General features: G+C 40.1%; 1 protein-coding gene across 1 annotated transcript in view; it reads left to right on the top strand.

Annotated features, from left to right (window-relative positions):
- LOC126412965 (lipase 3-like) overlaps positions 1-21738 on the top strand; it is a 159191-nt gene that overhangs the window by 111610 nt on the left and 25843 nt on the right. The window contains exons 6-7 of the mRNA XM_050082857.1: positions 4735-4819; positions 17982-18124. Of these exons, the coding sequence (XP_049938814.1) occupies positions 4735-4819; positions 17982-18124 (228 nt within the window). The remainder of the gene's footprint in view (positions 1-4734; positions 4820-17981; positions 18125-21738) is intronic.

Below are 21738 nucleotides of genomic sequence, written 5' to 3'. Positions count from 1 at the left end.
CATAGCAAGGACGAAATTAGAAATAGGTTGCTCACTTAAATATATTTTTATTAAAAGAAAGAGAGATCTGTATGTATTATATCGACGTGACACTGAATAAGTAACGATCGTTAAAGAGGCACAGCAGGTTTTTGACAGTCGAAGGGAAACCATGGGAATACCAGAGCAAGGAGACAGTAAGAAAATGTAATGTTATAGATGATTCTTAACTATTTAGCCGTCGATTTGAAGAAGTACTAAAAAGGAAAGATTAGGAAGGAGCTCATTAGCAGTCAGGCATATGCATGATTTCCGGAAATCATTTGACTCAGTACCACATCCACGCTTATTGTCAAAAGTACGATGATAGGGAGAACGCGGCAAGCTATCTTTGATGGCAATCATCTTGCTTTAAATCTTAAGAAATCTAAATCGTGCCCTTTAGAAAACGAAAAGAACATAGTCTCTTATGACTATAATATTATTGAGTCACAGCTGGAATTGGACAATACATACAGACACCTGATTGGAACACTTTGTAGGGATATGAAAAGGAAGGATTACGGAGGCTCATTAGTGGGTAAAGCAGTTGGGAAAGAAAAAACTACTCGAACAGGCCGTGAAGGATCGACGGTAACGACCGGTCGCCGTGTCATCCTCAGACCTTAAGCCGTCGGCACACGGACCGTGCATCCGAACGTTGAGCGTTGAGCATGCCGAGTTTCTGACGTCATAGCGTGGAATAGAACGTTCGAGAGTCTTTCCGAACGTGCATGTCAGATATTCTGAGCGTGCGTCTGAACGTTGACCAATGAGATGGCAAAACGCCACCTACGTCACACGCACGCCCTACGTCACACGCACGCCGTCTCCCTTCAGTACAGAGTTGTGAGGCGCCATATTGGCATCCATTTCAAGCCTATATGTATATATGCAATTTCTGAGCACCAGAAAACTGAGAATCACTAAAAAAATCCCGTTGTTAACTGTGTGATACGTTCCAATAAAATAATGAGAAACATCATATTCGTGGCAAAAAAATCATTGTAACTTGCATATTATGAGAGTAGGCTATTTGAAGCCAGCGACACACTGAAGATCTACCCAAAATGCATTGTTCTTGGTAGAATTTGTCATAATTAAACTTCAATTAGTAACATATCTGCGATTAAGGTTTTCTACGAGGTAAGATACTACGATTAAACGTATGGAGTATGTTATTGGTGTAGCGTAGTGACTAGCGTTCCGCCGGCACGGTAGCTCAGCGTGTTCGGTCAGAGGGTTAGCAGCCCTCTGTAATAAAAAAACTGAGCTAATCGATCAACAACGAACTAAACGGCTGTCTTACGACGTCCGCCCCGAGCAGATGCAACGAACAAATGTAACAAAACGAGATTTTAAAAAAAAAAAAAAAAAGCGTCACTGCCCCTGCAGATTATTTTGATGGGGCGGTGGTTCGTGTCTTGCCACTTCCAAATTTTTTCCTAACATTTACGTTTTTATTGGGTTCTGATACTTTATTATTAGTTTAATATAAGTATATAGTATAATATTTGATGTTATGTAAATATAAGTTCGCCGTTTTTTTGAGGGGTGACTTTGTTCGATTGGCTTAATCTATAGGACAGCTTACGCTACTTGTATAAAGATATTTTGCTCCTTTTTCTTGTTGCAAAGATTCTGCTACTGGGTAGGAACACAGAACAAGTAAGACTGACCTTGGGGTTTTACTAAAATGTGGGAATGATGAAATAATGTTTCTCTTATGTGGAGAAGTATTCCAAATTTGTACGGCACTGTTTGTAACGGAACTTTTATAAACCTGTGTCCTTATTGATTGGACATGGTACGTTCCTTTTCGTGGGCGATGGAGGAAATGTGCGTTTTAATAGAGCTAACGTGGGAATTTTACGCGCTCCCGTTGAGTAAACAGTGTCATTTACAAACTACAAGCATCCCTCAACTGCCGCTGGAGTGCGTTGCGATCGCGTATACCACGTTGGGGCCCACGTACCGTATGCACGAGTTGCATCGTTCCTGAGCGTTCTGCAGCACGTTGAACTTGGCACGCTCAACGTTAACGTTCGACAGCACGGTCCGTGTGCCGACGGCTTTAGGCGTCACCAGATGCGGATACGGAGGAGCATGTGGTCAGCACACCGCTCCCCCTGCCGTTGTTAGTTTTTGTGAACATTGCCACTACTTGTCAATCAAGAAGGTCATCAATTGGCCTCACAAGAGCTGGTGCACCCAGCTTGCCACCAGTACTCGTCATACCCAGACAGTAGCCCATTGAAGTGCTAGCCAAGCCCGACAGCGCTTAATGTCAGTGAACTGACGGGAAGCGGTGTTACCGCTCACTGCGACAAGGCCGTTGGCAGAACTCGCTGTTACAATAAATGAACAAAAAAGGGAAAAGAATGAAATTAGGGTTCCTAGAGGACGGGAAAAACAGAAAAACCACAAGAAAATACTTGGCACTAATACTTTTTAGATTCATACTGACGAGCCAAAACGTTTTGACCACCTGCTTAACAGCATGATGGTCTACTTTTGGTGCTCACCACTCAGGTGGTAGGCTTTGATTAATTGATAGAATACTGGGGAAATTGAACCAGTCTACAAAGGAGATAGGTTGCAAATCATTCATGCGACCCATCCCAGAGTATTGCTCACGTGTGTGGGACCCGTACCAAACAGGAGTAACAGGGGAAGTACTGAGGACAGTACGAAAGGTCACAGGCTTGTTTGATCCATGGGAGAGTGTCACAGAGATTCTGCAGACACTGAATTGACAGACTTTGAAAGATAGACGTAAACTACGCCAAGAAAGTCTACTTAAGAAGTTTCAAGAACCGGCTTTAAATTAGGGCTCTAGGAATATGCTTCGACTCCCTACGTAGCGCTCTCATATGGATCGGAGGAATAGATTAGGTTACTTACAGCACGCAAGGCAATTAAACAATCATTCTTCTAGCGCTCCGTACGTAAAGGAACGGGAAAAACATTAATAACTAGTACATTGGAATATATCCTCTGCCATGAACATCACAGAGGTTTGCAGAGTATAGATGTAGTTGTAGAAGCAGACTGAATAAGTAGTAAATTTGTTACATCATCTGTTGTTGTTGTGGTCTTCAGTCCAGAGACTGGTTTGATGCAGTTCTCCATGCTACCCTATCCTGTGCAAGCTTCTTCATCTCCCAGTACTTACTGCAACCTACATCCTTCTTAATCTCCTTAGTGTATTCATTTCTTGGTCTCCCTCTACGATTTTTACCCTCCGCGCTGCCCCCCAATACTAAATTTGTGATCCCTTGATGCCTCAGAACATGTCCTACTAACCGGTTCCTTCTTTTTGTCAAGTTGTGCCACAAACTTCTCTTCTCCCCAATTCTATTCAATACTTCATCATTAGTTATGTGATCTACCCACCTAATCTACAGCATTCTTCTGTAGCACTACATTACGAAAGCTTCTATTCTCTTCTTGTCTAAACTACTCGTATTTATCGTCCGTGCTTTACTTCCATTCATGGCTACACTCCATACTTTCAGAAACGACTTCCTGACACTTAAATCCATACTCGATGTTAATAAATTTCTCTTCTTCAGAAACGCTTTCTTTGCCATTGCCAGTCTATATTTTATATCCTCTCTACTTCGACCATCATCACTTATTTTGCTCCCCAAATAGCAAAACTCCTTTACTACTTTAAGTGTCTCATTTCCTAATCTAATTCCCTCAGCATCACCCGACTTAATTCGACTACATTCCATTATCCTCGTTTTGCTTTTGTTGATATTCATCTTATATCCTCCTTTCAAGACACTGTCCATTCCGTTCAACTGCTCTTCCAAGTCCTTTGCTGTCTCTGATAGAATTACAACGTCATCGACGAACCTCAAAGTTTTTATTTCTTCTTCATGGATTTTAGTACCTACTCCGAATTTTTCTTTTGTTTCCTTTACTGCTTGCTCAATATACAAATTGAATAACATCGGGGAGAGGTTACAACCCTGTCTCACTCCCTTCCCAATCACTGCTTCCCTTTCATGCCCCTCGACTCTTATAACTGCCATCTGGTTTCTGTACAAATTGTAAATAGCTTTTCGCTCCCTGTATTTTACCCCCGCCACCTTTAGAATTTGAAATAGAGTATTCCAGTCAACATTGTCAAAAGCTTTCTCTAAGTCTACAAATGCTAGAAACGTAGGTTTGCCTTTCCTTAATCTTTCTTCTAAGATAAGTCGTAAGGCCAGTATTGCCTCACGTGTTCCAATATTTTTATGGAATCCAAACTGATCTTCCCCGAGGTCGGCTTCTACCACTTTTTCCATTCGTCTGTAAAGAATTCGTGTCAGTATTTTGCAGCTGTTACTTATTAAACTGATAGTTCGATATTTTTCACATCTGTCAACTAGGAACAGTTAATTTCACACTCGAAGGATAAATATAGGGAGTAAATAACAGGAACAGACAACAACTGAAGTACGTATACAGAACAGGTCATGGAGTATGTCAGGAACGAAAGGTGTGTACGACACAAAGTAGGAAAAGATGGAAGACAGCATCAAACCAGTCAAGATACCGAAAGCGGAAAAGTATAACTAAATTTGAGACCGTTGTTTAGTGAATGAGTACTGTGACTTTAATGACAATTTTTCATTTAAATATGTCTGCAGAAGCACTGCACTACGCCCATAGCGTCCCGAAACATAAAACAAAAGTGCTTTGTGCTCTTTCGTGTTCCAGACGCTACTGCCGCTCATTATGGGCCACACACCAGCAGGAGCTGCCATGAAGCAGCTGATGCACTACGGCCAGGAAATCAACTCTGGTAGGTCTTATGGGAATAACCGATTGTAAGTCTAAATTCTAATTTAATTTTTCTTCATTTTCATAGTATTACAATAGAATTTCGTTTCAGATATGGATCAGTTCCTTCAAAATATTATCTTTCTTGAAGACTGCATGAATTTTCTGTGATCGACTTTGTATAATTTTGTAGAGTAAAACACTTGGTGTTTCACATAAAATCCTACAAGAAAAATTCGATGAGCTAACAGTTGAAGGGGCTGGTGAAAGAAAGTACTAATCCTGAATTTAGTAAGGATTAACCTTATTACGTTATCTGTTGCATAATATGCGAGTGGGCCACCGTCTGGTGACAAGTAATTCAAGAGATGAAACTTCTTGGCAGATTAAAACTGCGTGCCTGACCGAGACTCGAACTCGGGCCTTTTCCTTTTTGGGCAAGTGCTCTACCAACTGAGCTACCCAAGCACGAGTCACGCCCCCTCCTCACAGCATCACTTCTGCCAGTACCTCGTCTCCTACCTTCCAAACTTTACAGAAGCTCTCCTGCGAACCTTGCAAAACTAGCACTCCTGAAAGAAAGGATATTGTTGAGACATGGCTTAGCTTCAGCCTGGGGCACACTCCGCTGCAGAGTGAAAATCTCATTCTGGAAACATCCCCCAGACTGTGGCTAAGCCATGTCTCCGCAATATCCTTTCTTTCAGGAGAGCTAGTTCTGCAAGGTTCGCAGGAAAGCTTCTGCAAAGTTTGGAAGGTAGGAGACGAGGTACTGGCAGAAGTAAAGCTGTGAGGACGGGGCGTGAGTCGTGCTTGGGTAGCTCAGCTGGTAGAGCACTTGCCCGCGAAAGGCAAAGGTCCCGAGTTCGGGTCTCGGTCCGGCACACAGTTTTAATCTGCAGGAAGTTGCATATCAGCGCAAACTCCGCTGCAGAGTGAAAATCTCATTCTGAATTCAAGAGATATCGGTAAAAACAGCTGTTTTGTGTGTAAATTGTTGAGCTTTATGGTACTAATGTTTACTGTGTCTGAATGTAGACCGTCTTTACAGTCGAATGGCTAGCTTCGCTGCTTTGTGTGCGGAAGTGCGAGGGTTTCAGTCTGGTAGCTCCTCGGATTTTTCTTATGTGGGGAGGTCTGGAACGAGGTCGACTCAGATCTTGTTAGACCACATGGGGAGCAGCTTGAATAAAGAAGCAGCGCTATCACCAGGATTCGTCTACTGCCAATAACGGTTGGAGGGGATGCTGACATGCTGATCGCATGTCCAATGGATACAGGTCGCTCCTCGTACTGCCTTGTAGGCACCAGTTGCCCAGTCGGGGCAGACCAAGACATAATCGGTGAGCGATGTTTAGGTTTTCCTGTTATAACTTGCTGTAACTCTAAATACGCCGATACCTTCATTTCATACTGTACATAAACTGCTGAGCAGTAACATTAACTGCGGGTGCCGTGTTGAAGATATTAGGGGTTGTGTCACATAATAGTCATCACGACATACACCTCTGCTGCTGTCTACACTTTATTGATTGTCTATCTAACAGTTGCATACAAATTGTGCGAGATACCACACCACGCGGTGAGACAGTCCCTGTGTTTCAGGGAAGTCCAATAATAAAGTTGTGCGAGCAGTAGCAGCTTAATGCGCCACCGTTTGAGTTGTCTATTAGGGTACATCGATCGGACTAAACTGCAACAACTCGTGCAGGAGGAAATTGGTCAAGTCCAACTTGTCTCTTTTACTAGTGAATTATACGATCCACACCACAGTTTATCACTCTCCCTTGTACAATAACTATGCAATTGACACCCTTCATAAAGTCTACAACATGAGAAATTTCTTTTTAATTCGATTGCAACGACAAAGCTTCATACATGGTAAACGTTTTATTTCAATTCATTACGCCATAGAGACGTGAGACGTTGAATGGTGATGTCATGGAATTAGGTTTGAAAACTAGATTTTACAAAAATGTATGTTGTGTTGGATAAAGGGTCCACCAATTTCGCAAAACACCGTTTTTTCAAGTTCCCAAACATGTGTCAACACCTTTGTGCCATCATCAGTGAGTTTCTGTTTTACTTAATCTATAATGTAAACATTTTACTAAATGATTACAACATTATCTGAGATGAAATATAAGGGCTTGCCACACGAAAACGTAAGTACAGGCGCGAAACATAACGACAAACTATATTACGTTTAAAACATAAAATGATATGTTGACTCCCAACAACATTGCTCATCAACATCGTTTGATTGTAGATGACAAGCTACCTGTATAAATAATACACAAGTGATCCTGAAAAACCATGAAAACCGAGTGTACAGGTATTAACTAAAAGAAACAAATTGTTGTTTGAACTAAATATTACCGTAATTTTGTAATCATTTAGTAAAAAATTTTACAGTACAGATTAAATAAAACAGAAACCCACTGATGATGGCACAGAGATGCTGAAACATGTTTGGGAACTTGAAGAAACGGTGTTTTCCATAACAGGCGCGCCCTACATCCAACAATTTTAACTGCAAACACGGTGAACACAAGGAGCTGAAAATCCAAATCATGAATATATTTGTTCTTAATCCATGGAGATTAATCTACGCTGTGTATAAATTTTAGCTTTGTAACAGAATGGAAAATGCCTTTAAAATATAAAAATTTTTAAGTCTGCATGGTGATGTCATGGAATTAGGTTTGAAAGTTAGATTTTGCAAATATGTATTTTTTGTTGGATATAGGGTTGCATCAGCGGTATTTTTGTGAGTGTAAAGGCTCTTTTCACGTGATACAGTTATAAACTTAACTTTGGCTGAAATCTATATCTTTGGTAGGAATTTGTGTCTTTGGATTAATCTTTATCTTACAACTTTAGTGTGTGTGGTTTATTTACGTTTTGTTAATACGAACCCGTATTACTACGGGGGGAATGAATTAACAAATTATTTGCGTGGAAGTGAACAGATAGACAAAAAGAGAGGCGCCAAAACTGTGTTTAAGAAATATAGATTTCATGGAATCAATTCAAAGGCAATGAGACGTTCTGTGAGGGATAATTTTGTTTTAAACTATCTACTTCCCAAACACCAACGCATAATTTGTGCCGGAAGGAGTATTGGTGTTACTATAACATAAGAAAATATATTTATGCATAAGCACTCAAACTAAACACATTATGGATACAGTTTCGCTCACATTCACGTTTCTTGCAATCCCTGATTTACTGAGGTAGGGTCTGCATAGAATACGTAATGAGAATGGAAGTCTACATAATTTAAATGGAATTAGACGCTCAAAGATTACATTTTGTGAACGAAATGTGTTAGAAATGGATGTCTATGATGAAGTTTTATATTTGTTGATGGAAATAAAAGCGGAACTGAAATGCCGAAGAGGGCTGGTGTCAATCCAGGTGTGTTGACTGAAAACGCTTTTTATACCATCGACCAGAGCAGGATTATCAAAGTTAACAGCACAGTCTGATCTACAAATATAGGCCAGACACGTTAGAAGGGGAGAGGAGAGAAGCTGGAAGGATGAGCAGTATCAGTCCAGAGGATTTTAAAACACAGATAAGCGTATTACATGTTGAAATATATGAAATAAGACTTTAAATTGCAATCCATCGGTTTTATATTTTTAGCGTTATTGGAAGCCTTTTCCGAAAAAGTGTGTGAGCCATTACTATGAAATTTTCAGGACCTTGCTTGACATAGCCTATGTTGCTGCCTCTTTGGAACTAAAGGAATATAGTATTCTTCAATTAAATTCTGGTTTCTAGTACTACATGTTAGTAAGCGGTAGTTAATTTTGGTAACACGAAATTCAGAACTTTGTGAATAACAAAATTTTAAACATAAACTAATCATTATTGTTGAGTGATATTATAATCCTCTTAGAACCTAAGAACGAAATTCACAATATAATTAGAAATTCTGTTATAAAAAGGCAATGAAAAAACTAAAAATCTGTGTTTGTGGCAAAATACTAATCCTCGATGTTCGACAATATTTTTCCATTACAACAAAGCTATTTTCCTTTGAACCTGCAATATTTCATGTCTCTACCTTAGTAACTACGCCTGCAAAGATTTTTGAAGTAACGTTTTCGTTTTCTGCAACATCCCTCCGCCATCGACACGCTTCATGAAGCCTAATACAGGTTACATTTACATGTGACTCGGATGCAACAACAAAGCTTCTTCTTATATGGAGAGCTTTCCATTTCATTTAATTGTGATAGAGAAATGATTAAGGCTATAGGGAATGTTATTTACCATTCATTGCTATGTGCATGTAGTGTGAGTGATTTAGTTACGAGGAAGCACTCGTGAGAGTCTGTTACTCCTCAGAAAGCTATACTTCAAATATTATATACTTACTAAACATCTGTTCAAGCCCTGCTTCCTCTGAATTTGGATATTAGACCACATCGAAAGCACAAAAAAAAAAAAAAAAAAAAAAAAAAAAAAATTCGCTGCATTAAAATGTAGTTCATTTCTGTAGAAAACCGTAAGACGTATGGTACAAAACGTTAGGGACGTACATTACTACAGCAGGCTCGAATGTTCGGGACGTAGTAAATCCTAGTCCCTGACTCTACCAGTCTCAAATATTCTGCGTATTTCTCTATCAGAGTTGAAATGTAGATACTGAACTCACCCAGACTGCAGCACATCATGTTTGTGCAATTTATTTCCCCTATGTTAATTTTTATTTCTCTTTCTTTGGTTGGCTTCACTTTCTTCACGGTCCGTATGTGCTGAATGTGAACCGAGCAATATACAGTAATAAGCAGAAGCGAGCTCGCTACATCACCAAACATCATTATCTTTTCATGTTATTTATTTTTTTGTTTTATACTTATGTGAGATCGCTTCTGCATGCTCCAAATCTACGTGCAGTATATTCAGTTTCTTAAAATCTGTCGTTATATGTTGTATGCAACATATTTCTATCGTGACGTTGTGCCCCTGCTCGCATACTGGTGGTCAATGACGAAGCCATTGTCTTGAGTGCTTGTGTTGGTCACAATAATACACCGTTCGTTTACAGTTCCAATCAAAAGCTTGGTATTGTAGATAACAGAAATGGCGTCTGGCTGCAAGGTGAACATGTATGAGTACATATGTGTCTAATCTTTTGTACTTATGAAATAGTAATACGCCCGCTGTCTATAGCCCTATTCTTCCTTTTATTCTCCCAAGCCGAGTCAATTGTTCAGAGTGACATAAAAAGTGGAAGTCCTAATTTAAGAACACTATCATTTAGGATAACTGTATTTTATTGACTTATTATTATCCAGTGCCCTATGCGCAGTAAAACACAATGGACTGTGTGCCACAAAGAACCATTAAAAGTTTCGAAAGTGGTCAACAAAATTTGCTTTCAGAAAGCCGAGAGCAAATTGTTCCTTTACTTGTTGACAGGAACTAGTTGATGCCCCTTTTTCTCCTCAGTTTTGTCGTTTTGTGCGTTATTAGTCACATAGTCTCTGCTAAAGGGAAGTGCATGTGTGTTTATTTATAAATTTTTTGTTTCATGCCACCATTTTCCTGCTTCCTCTTCTCATTGCGTGTATCCAGAGACTTTCGTAGAGTTATAGGCTTGTAGTGTCAACCTAACCTTTCGACGGCATGAGGTGGAACCAGAGATGCTAGTTGGTCACTTAGGGTGGATGCACCAATCTGCTGAGAACAGGTACAAAATTTAACAACAGGCCCCATTTCTTCTACAATCGCTCGGATTTTTATGAATTATTTTGTGCTTCCTGAATTTTCATAACTTCATAGATTTTCGGTCATCAGCCCACCACGTGTGTCTTAACTCAAGCCTATGTTTCATCTACTATATTTAATGAATATATCTTTCTCCCCTGATTTCAGTGAGCACCAGGATGCACATATTTCAAGATTATTTTGTGAAATCCAAATTTATATAGAATGACTAACTTTTTGGGCACTTGCCCACCACATGTTTGTCAGTTTAGAGACTCCCTTTCCTGGTTCTGTTTGTTGAACAGATGTCTCCATCCAGAGTTCAGTGAATGCTCAAATATGTGGGTGATCATGGAATAATTTACATCTTTAAAATTTTCCAAAACTAATTGATTGCTTTCGGCCACTGGCCATTGTCGCGTTATGAGTATGTATGCTACTGGCTTGCTATCCAAAAAGTCCATCGAGCTGATTCAGATATGAATAAAATGGTCATGTACATTTGTGGAAAGTTTCTGCCAGTAAACGATTTTTACATTTATGTGCCCTTTACAAGTGTTTGTTACTGATTCTGACAACCCACCTAGACGAATCTTTCCAGTACTACCCACTGCTGTCGAGGTTCCAACAAGCAGGTACGACTTCGGTCTTTTAAGAGCCGAAAACGAGCGTTCTGCTGAACAATTTTTAAGTGACATGCATAGAAATATTCTAAGAGAAATGCCAACATTCGGAAACACGGACTGTAATCTCTCTTTTCGTAAAAATTTACTCATTTCGACTAGTATATCACTGATCTCAGACGATTTCAAAAGTGTCGCGAAACGTACACATTCACTAGGGAAGAAAGGCTCTAAATCTGTGTCATATGACGCTCGGAGGTTTTCTGCACGTTCAGCAATATCGTCAGGTGAACTGTTCTTATGGTTACTGAAAACTGTGGAGGAGCCCAACAGTGTTCTATAACTTTGCTTCCTCCTCACTAATTCGGCGTACAAGTTGTCGGGTATTTGGAGAAATGTTTCGACTCTAAATTTTCCCCTTCCAATCAGAAAAACTTCTTTAGAGTCCACTTCTTCGTCAGCATGAAGTTTACGTTTTCGTGATCTTTTATAGGTGCATTCATAGTCTATATCAGTCACAGTCTCTATGGATTTAGTTCCGTAATAGTCCAACATGCCACGAATAGATGCAATAAATCTTACAAGTGATTCATATAATTCATGTACTATTTTAGTATCAATATTTACACTTTGCAATTTCAGATTTACACTATTAAATCTCTGGCGTATGTCCTTCCAAATGGTCATTTTGAATACTATTTCTATTCTGCTGAGTTGATTCAACAAAGCTGAAGCCTCATTTCGCACAAGTGGTATTTCAAACGTATTATTGGCAATATATGTGAGGGCATTGATAATGCCCTCCCAGTTTTCATATAGACTTACACGCGCATACTCTCTTGCTGACCAACATGTTTTTGATAAAAGTTTTACCGTTTTGCTTCCTGTTTTCATGAAAGAAACAAGTTTATCCCAGCACTGTGTAGAAGCAGAGAAAAAATTATAAACATTTTGCACTACATTAAAAAATGAACATGCTTCCCGGCAACAGCTGGCAGCACTAGTGCTGACTAAATTCAAAGAATGTGCTGCACAAGGCACATAATGCGCTTTCAGATATCGTTTTTTAATGCGTGTCTGCAAACCAATGTAAGTTCCTGACATATTGCTTGCGTTACCATACGACTGACCTCAATAGTCAGTAATATCAATGGAATTTGTAGACAGGACTTTTAGTACAGCCTCAGCTAAGTTTTCGGACTTGTGTCCTGGCTTTGGTAAAAACAGAAGGAAACATTCAACAGGCTCACCATTCTTGTTCAAATATCTTAATATGAAAGATAATTGATCAATATGTGAAATGTCTGCAGTAGAATCTACTATTATAGAGAAATATTTGGCCTGTTTTATTTCACTTGTGATAATTCTTTTTATTCGTTCAGAAAGAAGCTCTATTATTTCATCACAGATTGTTGAAGAAAGATAACTTGTTATGTTCCTGCCCTGGAATTCCATATCGTTCAGTGTGCTCTGTGAGAAAAGGATCAAACTCGGCTATAAGTTCAAAAGACATCATAAACTGACCATTATATAATGAATTGAATCTTTCAACGTGTCCATGTAGGGGACGTCTACAACTAGTTAGCTTCTTCACTACTGCAAACACCCTTTTCAACACACTGCGTCAGTATATTTTTTCTGTCTCAACATATGACTCGAAATGGTTATCTATTGTTCCAAGTGACTTTTTCCTTGTTAAGAGTGATAACTCAAGAATTTTTGGGTTCCAGTGAATTCTCATGAAGAGAGAAAATATTAGAAATATTTTTCCAATCTGCAATAACATTAGTAGCAATTGCCCCCTTATCTCTGAACAATTAACATGGTGCACATGAAACGGTACCGGTGCTACGGGAGTATACTAGAAAACATGCGAAGTTGATTCACCATTTAAAAGTTTATGGTAAAATACGTTTTTGTTCAAATATCTGGTTTTATCACCTACAGATCTTCTTGAATTAGAAAAAAACACCGTTACAATTTTGATTAATGCCACGTTGTAAGAGGATGTCGATTGTTGATTCATTGACACACCATTCTGCAGGGTCATCGCTAACACGGTTATTTCTTTTCGTAATGTTGACTCGACACTTAGTTTTTCGTGAAACTCGAAATCAGGAACAACTTGCTCTTCTTCACTTTTAACTTTTGTTTCATCTATATTTACTTCTTTTACAACAGCTGCAGTGCCAGAAATATCGTCCATACTACTTGAACTCAAAGCCGAACCAGCAATATCTTTTACGAAAAATTTATCTATTCTGCCAAACGGTTTTAGAACATTACCTTCTCGTTCACGCCTTTCCTTCGATAATTTCCGAAATGCCACCTCACTTAATTTTGCACGTTTGCTTTTTTCACTGTTATTCATGTTAAGGCGTTTACAAAATTGTCAACCAACAGTCAAAACAAAAGATAAAAATTTGTAAAAGGAAAGAAAGAAAGACTTTGTCCAGTTCCAATCATAACTTTTCGTATAAACATTTGTTTAAATATGTACAACATTCCCAGTGTCAACATGTTTTGTTAAACGGGTTCCATTAAATCACAGCTCAGATATTGAAGACCACAGAGCTTTCACATTGTTTACAGTAATGGAGGGATGACTTGATACTTCCCCGTAATTTCTACAAGAAATTTAAGTAGAGTCGGGTTTTACATACTGAGGCCTCCTCATGTTATAGTATTTAAGAAACTGCTGATTAGTTTATCACAGCTTTTCAGGGGTCCCGGTATTTTCACGGGGTAAATATGGTAGGGTGAAGTAGAAGCCGACAACATTGTTGAAATAATAACGTTTCGAACATTGTGTTATACGTTGCCATCCTGGCAGCTTCCTTCAAAATATTTTGAAACACCACGAGGATGATACCAGACAGAAACCCAATGTTAAATTTCCATTCAGCCGCCAAGTAAACTATGTATATTTCCAGGCTTGTATTGTCGAATTTCGTTCTTAAGGCTTATTCAAACTAGCAGGTTGTTTAACAATATTAAAAATTTTTGTCGCTTGTAGACGCAGTTATTTTAAAACTTAAAAGGTTAAAATGAGTACAGAGCAAAAAATGCTGTCCACTTAAGGTGCCGCCCCTAGGCCCGTGCCTAGTGGCCCTATACGTAAATCCACCACTGAGGACGTAATGTCAATATTGCCACGAGTTGACGTTTTTCGCCCACTTCTGGGTCATGTTGTGGATCTGAGCCCGAATGAAGTGAAAAGATTTCGATCACCGTTGCTTATTAGTTCTGACTTTCTGCTTTACAAACCAATGTCGGAAAGGCCGCGTGTTTCTCTCAGCTGCAAATCTTTTCATCGCTACATTTTCTTCCGTGTTAACTGAGGTGCTAGATTTGTATTCGATCACTCCTAATGACATCGACTTCTTCTTGTAAGTTGTACGTATATTTAATCTTTAGTTACAGTATGGAACCAATTCACATACAGTTCTTTTACGGACTTTTATCGAGCACTGCTTATCTATACAATCAGTCTATCTCTGTAGAGATCTGTGAAACGACAGATGCATTTACTTTTCGCGACGTCGCCATGATTGTCATGATATTCGGTATTCCATGGTCACGTTTTTCTGCTTTGCATACACCTCGTCTATCCCCCATGGGCTCATTGTTGTGTACATAGTTCCGCGTAGTCAGCGTGTACACAACTTTCCCAATAGAGCGCGCCCCGCTAAGCACAACAGCACACGCGCAGCGCTCGTCCGTCTCCGCACTACGAGATGGCGCTGTCTTAGAGACGGACCAAATTCTGCTTCCGCCGATCCGCGTATTAAAATGTCACGCAGCCAAAGAGATTGCTGCTAACGTAGAACCTTTTCTCCTCGTGGATCACACTCGCTCAGTGATACATGAACGCTCGAGGTACTATAACGAGTGTACAGACCTCCGATTAGTCAGTCTGCATTAGTCTGCATTTGTCTGTATCAGTCTATAGTCAAGTTTCAGTCTGTGCCTAATAAGATTACCATATTCCTGTACATAGCCATGAAGATAAATGACTAGACACTTTGTCAAGTATCAGAGATATGTGAGAATAAGATTAACGTACCAAGACCAAAGGCACTTCAGATTGTCAATTGTAAATAGCATCCAGAATCAAGTTAAGTAAGGTTTATGATTGTTATTATTTTAATAAATTTGTATGAAAATTAATCAAGTTCTGTTTAAAGTTGGTCACTGTCAATCAGTTACTCTAAGCGTGCAAGTGGAATTTCTATCATCTGACCTAACGGAAGAGTATAAACACGCCACGATAAGACCACGAGACGTATTGCTGACACTCGCCTACTTCATTAGAGCGACAAGTCAAATAATCTGATGGTGTGTGTACCGAAGGTCTTACAGTACGCACACCACACTCATGTTCATCAGAAACAAAATCTGCGGACAGTATGCAGTCGAAACTTATCCTTTAACTAACAGGAAAAAAATTGGCTGACGTCGCAACCATCATTCGTCTGGCAGAATGGTAACACATTGCTTTCCCCGTAATGATATGTTGCACCACATCGTGTTACCACATTTTTTCCGGAATCCAAACTGATATTCCCCGAGGTCAGTTTTACCAGTTTTTCTATTCTTCTGTAAGTAATTCATAATTGTTTTGCAACCATAACTTATTAAACATATGGTTCGGTCTTGCCTTTTCTCTTGGAATTGGAATCGCCACATTCTTCTTGAAGTCGTAGGATATTTCCACTGTCTCAGACATCTTTGAAACGAGATGGAAATATGGTCTGTCATCTTATATCCTCATACAGTCACTCATCGACGACAGCTTCCCGTGCACCAGAGCATCATAAGCACACAGTCACAGACCGTTGATCTCCCTGTCCATAAGATCATTTATGTATATAGGGAATAAGAGCGGCTCTGTCACATTTTCCTGGGGCACTCCGAACAGTATCATTGTCTCTGATGAACACTCGTAGTCTAGAACAATGAATTTGGTTCTGTTACTTAAGAAGTCTTGTACCAAAACAACATGTCATCTGATCAGGAACTGTCAACAGCCTACTCAGTGACGATTCACACTTACTCCCAGAAAGGCCGGCCGGTGTGGCCGAGCGGTTCTAGGCGCTGAAGTCTGGAACCGCGCGACCGCTACGGTCGTAGGTTCGAATCCTGCCTCGGGCATGGATGTGTGTGATGTCCTCAGGTTAGTTAGGTTTAAGTAGTTCTAAATTCTAGGGGACTAATGACCTCAGATGTTAAGTCCCGTAGTGCTCAGAGCCATTTCAACCATTTTTTTGAAATCTATTTCGTATTAAGCTTATCCATTAGAACTGGTGACCGTTAATTAAATGTATGGTATTTTTATTGAACTAAATCTGTTTGTATGATCATACACTTTATATTGAAAACCAAGAAAGAAGTTCAGATGGCCCGTTGACTTATACAGTAATGTGATCTGAAATATTACTAAAAGTAGATTCTGTTTATTTTAGCTAGAGGGAATATGTAGAAAAGTTATACTATTTGTTATGAACTGCAGCTGTTTTTGTGACCATGAGCTTTAAATTTAAAACAAGAAAAAAATTTCAAATGCACTGGTGACTTATTTCTGTTCCTGATAAATTGACTGTATTATAAGCTAATATAATAATTGAAATAACACATTAGATCACTTGATATTTGTTCTTGTAGTAATTAATTAATTAATTTTATTTTGAGCTCTCATTTTAACGCCAATCTGGTATTTGCCCATATATCAATTTTAATAGACGCAAACAAAAACAAATAACATCTCTGGGAAAAATTGGACCAATGTTTTATCTTTTCGTCAAGATATTTGTAACAAAAGACAGTTGTATAGCACATGCTGGATGCTGACAGAGTTACGTTATCACAGTATAAATGCATACAGATTGTGTAAAAGAGTGTGAAGTGATGTAACAACTGGCTATCAAAATCGAAGCAGAAAGAAGGACCCTAACAGAAAAAAGCCGTCAGTACTGTCGCAGTAACCACAACAACAAAAAAAAAATTGCATCCTTATCGACTGATAAGCAATACTTATGACGATACATTAAAGCATGTCTCATCTTCTTGTCACAGAGCCAGCACCCACCGTTACGCTAGAAATAGCGATGTAACTCTTAGAAAACCATCAGAAGATGAGCCCGAAAAAGGCTCGAAAACCGGTTCATGGAATAGTAAGTAACTATTCGGAAAAGTGACTGGTTACAGTTTTGCGTATTTACATTTTATTCCGTATATTTGTACCTTCATTAATAATCTACAGTGGGACACCGTGTAAAACGCTTTCCAGAAATCTATGAATGTGAAATCTGGCTATTGCCTTTCATCCGTGGTTATCAGGATATCACGTGGAAAACGAGCAAACTCAGTTTCGCACGAGCGATGATTTCCACAACGGTGCTGATTGTGGACAGAAACTTTTCCCTCTCACGGAAATGTATTATATTCGAACTGAGAATATGTTCAAGGATTCTGCGGCAGACAAAGGTTAAGGATAGACTTCTCCTGTTCTTTAAAAATATTAAAACTGAAACGAGATTCAGGATGCACAAGAATGATTCAAATGGCTCTGAGCACTATGCGACTTAACTTCTGAGGTCACCAGTCGCCTAGAACTTAGAACTACTTAAACCTAACTAACCTAAGGACATCACACACATCCATGACCGAAGCAGGATTCAAACCTGCGACCGTTGCGGTCGCTCGACTCCAGACTGTAGCGCCTAGAACCACACGGCCACTCCGGCCGGCGCACACGATGGAATCCGTTTATTTCCGAAATTCGACACTCTAGTGAACTTCGTTTAGTCCTCCTCAGAGTCGCTGTTTCGGTGTGAGCAGGTCGGTTCCGGAAGTTCGACTACGGCCTGCGGAATCCCGAGGTATACGGCTGCCCCTCTCCTCCCGACTACGTGCTGTCCAGGGTGGAGGTCCCGGTCGCCCTCTTCCACAGCAGGAACGACTGGCTGGCGGCCACGCAGGTGGGTCTACTCTTCTCAGCCTTCCAATACAGGCATAGTGCAGCCTGCGAGAACTTTGTCTTTAAAATACGAACAGTCAAAGTCAAGTTACAGAACATTATAAAGCTAAAGTGAAAAAAGAAATAAGTAAATAAAGTAATTGCCTGAGAAAGTCATCACGGAGAGAGCGATCTGAATGAATGCTGTACCCTTTTTACTTAGATTTTTATTTGACAAGGTGAAACTGTAGAAAACAGTGATTACTAGTTTCAACCGCTTTAACGGTCTTCTACAGATCAGGGCACAAACATGCTGTGTCTATTTAGTGATGAGCATTATTAAAAAATGTATTGTTATTGAATGGAAGCTGGACACACGCAACAACAAAGAAATGAGATTACGTGTTCACACACATTATATGTCCTGTGTAATTTCTCGCTCAACAACTGAAACCTGAGACACATCTGATTCCAAAGTCCTGTCTGTACTAAATATTTGCCACATGACTCAACATTAATCTCACAACACTAATGCTCTGGAGATTTTCTCACGTTGGACGGATTGGTCTGAGAAGACGGAAGATTGCGCACGAAGTTCTCAATTGCGAAACAATTTCTTCCAGCGTTAGAATCAATAGCCTCCGCCTCTCGCTTCAGATCTCAAGGGTTGCCTTCAGCGACTCATTGCACCTTGTATTAACCTCTGTACTCTAAACAGACTCTATTCGTTACACCCCTATGGACCGCAACTTGTATAGAGGTCCAGTGCACCCATTTTGTGTGGCAGTACCGATGAGCACTAGGTGGGTGTGCTTCGTCACAGTGACCTTTCTGATAGGCCTCACCGATCACAGTAGAAGTTCACTGTCCTTAGTTGAAGTTAGTTTTCCATTGAAGAGATGTCATACGGCCCAGTAGGAGAGCAATGGGCGTTCTGGCAAGAAAAAAGCACACTCAGCAAGGTCAGCATCTGGTGTCAGGTTACAGCTGATGCTATTGTACTTTTTATCTTCAGGGTCTCTGATACTAGATTACATCTGAGGGAGGCAGTTACACAAGTCAGATTCAAGATTACACTCTTCTAATACTTTGTGTGTGGTATATATATATATATATATATATATATATATATATATATATATATATACACCAAAGCTATAATGTAGGCAATCATGCTGATTGATGTCAACCTGTTGGCTAAGGATCATTTGCTTGAAACATTCTGTAATTTTCATCTGGACAAACAGTTATTTACGGTGGTCAAGATAAATGGGACACACTGCACACACACACACACGTATATATATATATATATATATATATATATATATATATATATATATATATATATATGTGTGTGTGTGTGTGTGTGTGTGTGGGTGGGTGGGTGGGTGGGTGGTTGTGCAGGGTGTCCCATTTATCCTGACCACCCTAAATAACTGTTCCAGATGCAAATTACAAATTGTTTCAAGCAAATTTTCCTTAGCCAACAGGTTGACATTAATCAGCATGATTGCCTACATTATAGCTTTGGTTTTTACAAAGATATGAATAGCAGTATGACTTCTTTAAATGGCACCCTGTATTTTTTAGTCGGTAATTCATTTCCTCTACTAAAGACCTCTTCAAAACTGTATCATAGTGTACGATTCACTGAAACACAACATCATTAATTACATAACACAACACTGACTTTGAGTCCGGGATCACAAACTTGTTCACTTGCTGAAACTGTCAGAAAACAAATGAAAACCAAGAAAAAACATAGCACAAAATTGACTTTGACTCTCCGCTACCATTGTCCAGGAATAGAACATTCAAAGGTGCTCAAAGTGGTGACCCTGGACACCGATACACTGGTGCACTCGTTCAATGAAATAATTATTTACTGCTTCCAGTGTTGCCTGCTGAAGAGAATTACAAGCAAATACGATATGTTCCTGCATGTCCTCTGGAGTTGTTGGAATATCGCGACATACAACGTCTTTAACGCATCCCCAAAGAAAAAAATTCCACAGGATTTAAATCAGGAGACCCAGCAGGCCAAGTACCTGTTCCACCTCGACGAATCCATCTGAAAGGATACCTTCGGTTCAGAACACGACGTGCACGCATGGCATTATGTGCTGGGCATCCATCGTGTTGATACCACATAAGCGTCCTGGTTCGTAGCGGCACTTCGTCCAGAAGAGGAGGAAGAATTCGTCTGAGGAAGTTGGCTTACGCTGTGCCGTTTAGACTACTATTGATGAAATAAGGGCCAATAATTGTAGCACCAAACATCCCACACCATACGTTAACTCTCCACTGACGCTGATGTTCCACCTGCCTAAGCCATCGTGATTTATCGCTGGACCAATAATGCATGTTCCTTGTATTTACCTGTCCTTTGTTTGAGAAGGAAATCTCATCGGTAATTACAACATGGAGAAGAAGTTCGGGTTGGCGAGGATTTGCTGCTGTGTCCACTGACAGAACTGTACACGATTCTGAAAATCATTCCCATGGAATTCTTGATGTAGGTGTACATGGTAAGCTTGGAACCGGCGACGTGTAAGAATACGATGCACACTGGTCTTAGAAATGCCAATCTCGTGTTCAAAATGTCGTGTGCTCATATGTGGATTCACAGCAACGGAGGCGAGAACAGTAACTTCGGCAGCTTCGTCTGTGCGAGTGTTATGAAGATTGCATTGTCGTAGGTTGAAACTTCCCGTTTCCTGAAGCGTCTCAACAACACGAGAAAACATCCGTCGGGAAGGTGCGTTCTTGTCAGGATATCGCTCTCTGTACAGTTCCGCTGCCTGCGTAGCATTTCGCCTACCTTCAACAACAACAACAACAACAACAACAATAAAAGAAACGTTATGTCGATGCAGTTTGTAGGAAGGACAATCTTTACTGTATGCCTACCCTACACAACCGTATTTAAAAGGACTAAACGACAGTACTAAATGTACCCGTACATAAGAAAACAGTATTGCAATTCCAGAATGAGATTTTCACTCTGCAGCGGAGTGTGCGCTGATATGAAACTTCCTGGCAGATTAAAACTGTGTGCCCGACCGAGACTCGAACTCGGGACTTTTGCTTTCGCGGGCAAGTGCTCTACCATCTGAGTCTCGGTCGGGCACACAGTTTTAATCTGCCAGGAAGTTTCATATCAGCGCACACTCCGCTGCAGAGTGAAAATCTCATTCTGGAAACATCCCCCAGGCTGTGGCTAAGCCATGTCTCCGCAGTATCCTTTCTTTCAGGAGTGCTAGTTCTGCAAGGTTCGCAGGAGAGCTTCTGTAAAGTTCGGAAGGTAGGAGACGAGATACTGGCAGAAGTAAAGCTGTGAGACCGGCCGTGAGTCGTGCTTCGGTAGCTTAGATGGTAGAGCACTTGCCCGCGAAAGGCAAAGGTCCCGAGTTCGAGTCTCGGTCCGGCACACAGTTTTAATCTGCCAGGAAGTTTCAGTATTGCAATTACTGTTCTTACATCACCATAGACGAGTAGCATTTCTACCTTCTCTTAGTTTGTGTACATTCTACTCACACAACTCTTCAACTGACGATGGTTGACGGAACGACGGGTGTGCATTCTACTTATGTTTACATTTGTCCTGTCAACGTCAGCACGTGGGTGTGTTCC

This window comes from Schistocerca serialis, chromosome 7, assembly GCF_023864345.2.
Source record: "Schistocerca serialis cubense isolate TAMUIC-IGC-003099 chromosome 7, iqSchSeri2.2, whole genome shotgun sequence".
NCBI classification, from domain to species: Eukaryota; Metazoa; Arthropoda; class Insecta; order Orthoptera; family Acrididae; genus Schistocerca; species Schistocerca serialis.
Note: the sequence above shows the minus strand (reverse complement) of the source record. Positions and strands in the feature narration are given on the sequence as shown.